At 43.1% G+C, this 6,000-nt stretch overlaps 1 protein-coding gene across 7 annotated transcripts in view; it reads right to left on the bottom strand.

The window, feature by feature from the left end:
* Positions 1–1,812: 1,812 nt before the first annotated feature.
* Positions 1,813–6,000, bottom strand: part of LOC122678224 (SLAM family member 5-like) — a 30,159-nt gene continuing 25,971 nt past the window's right edge. For 3 of the 7 annotated variants that reach the window (XM_043878830.1, XM_043878832.1, XM_043878833.1), the window contains 3 exons: positions 4,969–5,097; positions 4,708–4,770; positions 1,813–4,432 (listed from right to left, as the gene is read on the bottom strand). In XM_043878830.1, the coding sequence (XP_043734765.1) occupies positions 4,377–4,432; positions 4,708–4,770; positions 4,969–5,097 (248 nt within the window). In that variant the 3' untranslated portion in view covers positions 1,813–4,376. The other 4 variants (XR_006336037.1, XR_006336038.1, XM_043878834.1 and 1 more) reach the window with 4 other exon arrangements.

Genomic DNA, 6,000 nt, shown 5'->3' with positions numbered 1-6,000 from the left:
GAATGCTTGTGTCCTTTTTCAGATTAGGGGACTTTTCAGCTATTATGTCTTCAAATATGTTCTATACCCCTTTCTCTTTCTTTTATTCTTTTGGGACCCCCTGTACTGTGAATGCTAGTATGCTTGATGTTGTCTTAAAAATCTCTTAAATGGTCTTAATTAAAATTTTTTTCTTTTGTCTGCTAAGCTTGAGTGATTTCCACTCTTATGTTTTCCAGTTTGCTGATCTTTTTCTTCTTCTTCTTCTTTTTTTTTGTAGCATCTAATCTATTATTAACTCCTTGTAGTGTAATTTTTAGTTCAGTTATTGTATTTCTCAGTTCTGTTTGGTCCTATTTAAAAAAAAAATGTTTGTTCAACATCTCACTGTGTTCATGCATTTTTTCTTCTGAACTAAAAACTTCAAGTCAATGTATGGCAAAACCAGTACAATATTGTAAAGTAAAATCAATAAATAACTTAAAAAAATAAAAAGAAAAACTGCACTATAAGGAATCAACAATAGATTGGAATATTTACTATTCACAGACACTTTGCAGTTTAAATATATAAAGATGTATTTCACTATTTTTAATCCTAAATAGCATCCCTTCATATAATTTATTTAATAAATATAATTAGTAGTCAAGATCAGGGACTTGATTTGACTCAAACATTTAAATCATAGCTCTGCCAACTTATTAGCTGTGTGACCTAGAGCAAGTTCATTAACTTATCAGTGTTTCAATTTCCTGGAAATAATAATGATATTTGTATACTAGCATTTGCAGGTTACTCTTTGAGAGCTGATTTGCATATTTGTCTTAGAGGACATTCTAGATTAAGTACATCCTTATTATGAGTGCTATACATAAAACAGATCAGGGAGGAGTGAGGAGGTGCCAGAAGAAGGGTGCAGTATTAAATAGGGGAGTGAAGAAGATAAAATTTGTGCAATGACCTGAAAAAGGTAAGGGAATGAGACATACAAGTGCCTGGAATAAGAGTATTCTAGGCAGAAACAAAGACTCTGAGGCAGGAGCATGACTGCTATGTTAAAGGTATAGCAAAAAGCCCCCGTGTCCTAGAGTGGACTAAGGGAAGAAGGGAGTGTGGGGTCAGGTGGTGTAGGGCCTTGCAGGAAAAGTGGGAGTGAAGGAAGAATACTCAGCTAAGGAGTAACGAAATGAAACATGTTTGAAGGAATCACTTTTGATGCTATTTTGTGAACAGTTTTTAAGAGACCAAGAGCAGAAATAGAAAGACTGTGAGACTATTGCAGTAGTCCAGATGAGAGATGTTGGTCATATTGGATCAAATAGGTAGTGACAGGTAGTTATATTATGTGTATGTGTTTATATATATAAAATGAAAAGATAATCAGTATTTGCTGAGAGAGTATGGAGTATAAAAAAAGAATAAGGTTAAGGATGACACCAAGGTTTGGTAGCCAGAACAAAAAGAAGGACAGAGGTAACATTTATTTAATGTATGTATATGGAAAGCATGTTTAGGGAGTTCAAATTTAGACATGCTAGATATCCAAATGAAGATGTCATGTAAGTAGTAGATCTTTTAGGTAGACAATGGGGTTAAAAGAATAAGAGAATGGAATGCAAGAAACTTAATGAGGATTATCTCAATGGCACACGGTGATTGGTTGGGTGTCTGGGATGAGGGAGAAGAAGGAGCCAAAATGAATGAAATTATGATTCCCTTTGACGCAAATCATTTACACTCAGGAGACTTTGTGGAAGAACTTAATATGTGTGGATTATATATCTTCATCTGTATGATAGAGATCTTTGCTCACAGTATTGTTAAAGGCATAAATGAGAGACTTACAGAAAGTTTATTGAATGTTGAATGATTTTATGAATAACATTGCAAAGGGGAAACTGGTTTGAAGATGAAGTGATGACATCCACACACACCTTGCATGGAAAGAGAGGCAAGAGGTGGAAACATCTCTTAAAATGTCTCATCTGCATCAGAAGTCAAGATCTCTCATTCTATGGTTTCCCACCCATGAAGGCCGCATTGTCCACTTCAGGGGATTACTTCAGGAGTAATCCTTTCTAACCACCAGCTGCTCCATATCAATTAGGATATTGAGGCACCTCAGTCAGAGTCCAAGATCCTTGGGAGAGGAAAAATTGGCTATTCCCATCTGAATACTCTAGAATTCCAAGATCTTCAGTGATTAATGGTGAAGGGGTAAGCTGTGAACTTTGTTAGATTAAGGTTTTGCTCTACCACTGAACTAGTCTGAGATATCAATTTTCTGTTACTCAAATGAGAATAACTATACCTACCTTAGAGGTTCCTTATAAAGATTAGAAGAATAATATTTCCAAAGTGCATGGGACAAACCCTGGTTCACTATAGGTTTGGAAAAACCCAGGTCCCTTCATTTTATTTTTTTCTACTTTTGGTGGGGTGGGAATGGCTACTGGGTGGCCCCATCTTACAGTGCTCTTGGGCTTATGGGCACTGATGCCCAGAAAGACCAGTTACATGGGAAGTCTGTGAGGAGATGGTGCCTATCTCTCCCTCAAGTTTTTGCTCCACCTGAGGGACAGGAAATCAGAAAAGGTGACTTTTTGCAGATCCCCACCTCCCCCTCTCACCTGTTTACCATCCAGTAGGCTCATAGCATTGCTTCATGATGCTCAAGCCCTCAGCGGGAACCATGTTTAGACAGTCTGAAAGCAGATATGAAGCAGCTGAGTTGAGCTGAGCAAGGAGGAGAACCACATGACTCAAGAATCTGGGTCAGTTGAGAAACCACAGCAGCTCACTGCTAGAGTGAGCCCACTTCTTACACAAGAGCTGGGACCCAAGGCAGGAAGCAGGGGCTTCCAGGAGGTGAGGACTCCCAGAGAAAGGAGAAGCTCTCACACACCATAGTGCAGCTGAAACAGGTCTTCGGGCCATGTGAGGCTGGAGGTGGTGTGAAGATATCCCCATCTCCAACTTCTGGGACAGGTGGGCTTGCTGGAGGTCATCACATCCATCTTTGCTTCCATGTGGACTCACTGCCACAAAAACCTTCAGCAGCCTCTGCTCTTGGTCTCAGTCTGCTGAGTCCCCCGGGAGTTGGAAAAAAAGGGTTGCCCAGATCTTTCACAGACAGAGGTGCTTGTCTCCTTGGCGCTGGCTTCTTGTGGCTCCAACACCCTCCTGAGGGAGCCCCAGGTGAGTCCAGCAGGGAAGACTCATGACCAATCCAGGGCAGACTGTGTCAGGGCCTCCAAGGTGTTTGAAACGGTCAGATATAGGAAAGACCATCTCTAAACCTTTGGGAACCAGATAGGCTTCATGGAACCTGTGGTTTGGAAGAGGACTTTGGGCAGAATGATAAGATTCCAGTAGGCAGGGGTGGGAGCAAGGAGTAGGGAAAGGGAGCCATCTTTCTGGACAAAGGGATGTGAGTGAGCAAAGAGGAGGCTGACCTTTAGACGGAGGCCAGCAAGACTCTTCAATAGAAAAGACCAGAGAGGGCTGGTGCAGATCTTCCTACAAACTTCACTCTTCCTATCCCTTGGAAGCCTCATCAAGGATGGTCAGAGGATACTGCACATTCATCATCATGACCAAGTACCCCTATCCCAGGAAGGGACAGGCTGAAACTATTTTCCTAAGAATGCAATTCCTGACTTATAGGTTCTAGGATTATTTTCTGAGAAAATTAAGTCCTGGAAGGGGGTGAGGACTTACAAATTCTTCTTCCCACCTTACAGGAAGGTGGGTTTGGGGCCCATGGGCCAAGTTGAGGCCAAAGTCCAGGTTAACACAAGTAACCAAGAAGAAGATTATAAGATACACTAGACATTCTTCCCAGTACAAGTGTACTGCTTGACACACACTTTGCTCTATGTAAGGTGCAAAGGAATCCTCAGGCCAGTCTTTTAAGGATTCATACCTACCCATGCTGCTTCCATTGACCCCCAACTCAGCATTCAACATCAAGGTCATAACTCCCTCCTCTGTGGCATGGACCATCTCCACACAGTCCCCATGCCTGGGCTCATGTTCTCAAGGAAAGACACACAGCAGCCACAGAGCAGAGGCTGTGGGGATTAACACAGTCAGAAAAGTCTTCTTTGGAAAGCTTCAGAAGGTGAGGGGTCAAGAGTTGAGCCAATGGCAGAGGAGGAGTGCTCATCCTGCAACTGTGAGGATCCTGAATAGGAGGGCAGTTTGGAGAGGTGTCAGAGGAAGCAATAAGACCACATAGGCCCAGGTAACAGACAAAAGGCAGTTGGAACTGGACTAGAGGTGGAATAGGCGGGTGTCTTCAGGGATCAAGCTCCTGGTGGAGGTGTCCTAGGAGGGCCAATTCTTCTGTTTCCTCCAATTAAATTATCTTCATGGCATGACCTGGCTTACAGACCTCACTGATGATAGTAGTGAGAGGTCCCTTTTCTTTCAGATGCTGTTCCCTGATAACCTGGAAATGCACGACAAAGGGTTCCTGAAACAGCTGAGGGATAGAGGAGTCCTAGAAGGACCAGAAAAGAATCAATGCTATTGACATGTAATACTTATGAATTCCCCTAAGTGCCCAGAGATATATTCTTCCCAAATGTAAATTTTCTTAGTTAACACTGTTGATGGCCTGGAAAGTGTTAAAGAGGAAGTAGGAAAAGAAACATCAGTGACTAGATTTGACAAACCCAGGCTAGGCAGTGAGAGACCTGGAAAAGCACAGTGCCCAGGTCTTACCTTGTTCATGCTTTCTAGAGATTCCTGCTGGCTGCGTCATCATCATCCTCTTGTGATTTGCACCTGAGAGATAGGCAGAGTGGCTTGAATCTGAGCCTTGGAAATCTGTACCCTCCTCCATTGCTATGGACACAGACCATGGCCACACCCACTAACCCCTCTGCAGGGACATTTCCAGGCAACAAATTGTAAGAGAAAGGATGTTAAGAATCCAGTGAAGAAAGAGAGGTATGTGGGCATGGAAGGAGAAGGGCAACCTGCCTCTTCCAGTCTTCATCTTCTTCCCATGGATTTTCCAAAGGCACAGTCCACCTCCGAGGATCAATAACACAGCTGCGACTGCCCCACAAATGCCAGATAGGAGATCAGCATTGACCTGGTTGGCTGAATCTGTTTTCCTCGAACACAGAGAGCAAATAAGTTAAAGTCAAGAGAGAACTTGAGATACCCACTACCAAATGAAGATAGACAGGAGGTGGAGAAGTTGAAAGAGTCCTGGTTCAGAGGCTGAAGAGCGAGGAACTTTGTAGTATCATTCATTCAACCAGGTCCTGAACTTCTGCTTGGTGCCAAGGGTACTGAGATGAGTATGATGAAGTCACCCAGTGGAGAGGACTGAGAAAATATCAAAGTCTGCTAACCAGAGGGATTGCAGTAAAACAGAGCTTTACCTCTTGCAGAGAGGTCCTCAGTGAGGGTCTCCAAGAGGAGGTGATGCATAAACTGACCTTGATGGATGAGCAGCAGTTTCCCAGATATTCAGGGTGGGCACAGCATTCCAGGAAGGAGGGATGCCACATTTGGGAAATGGTAGTGTCTAAAGTCAGCCCCTGGGAGTTGCCAGCACCTTATTGCAGCAAGCAGGACTGGGCAGGGAACCAGATGTAGGAAAGGGGGAATAATGAGGGTTTGTGGGTAATGCTGAGTATTGAAAATTACCTGATACTCTAGCCTTGGAGTAGAGAGGTCCAATTAACAGATGTTTTAAGTGATCCTGGCATTTCAGACCCCTTTGCATCTTATAGAGGATGGTTTACAGAGGGTGAGACCACACACAGGATAAGGTTATTCATTCATTCAATGCAACTTTGATTACATAAACTTTGGCCAGAAGCTTGTGCTTGCACAGGGATTCAAAGGAGAACAAAACGTGGCTCCTGCCTTCATAGTATTCCTGTCCATGCAGGAGACAAATCCATAAACAGATAATCACCACTCAGTATGGGGGTGGCCACAGACACCCAGAGGGAGTCGATGTCTGAAGGCAGGATGGCTACATTATTTCAGGGCTCT

This window comes from Cervus elaphus, chromosome 20, assembly GCF_910594005.1.
Source record: "Cervus elaphus chromosome 20, mCerEla1.1, whole genome shotgun sequence".
Classification (NCBI taxonomy): domain Eukaryota; kingdom Metazoa; phylum Chordata; class Mammalia; order Artiodactyla; family Cervidae; genus Cervus; species Cervus elaphus.
Note: the sequence above shows the minus strand (reverse complement) of the source record. Positions and strands in the feature narration are given on the sequence as shown.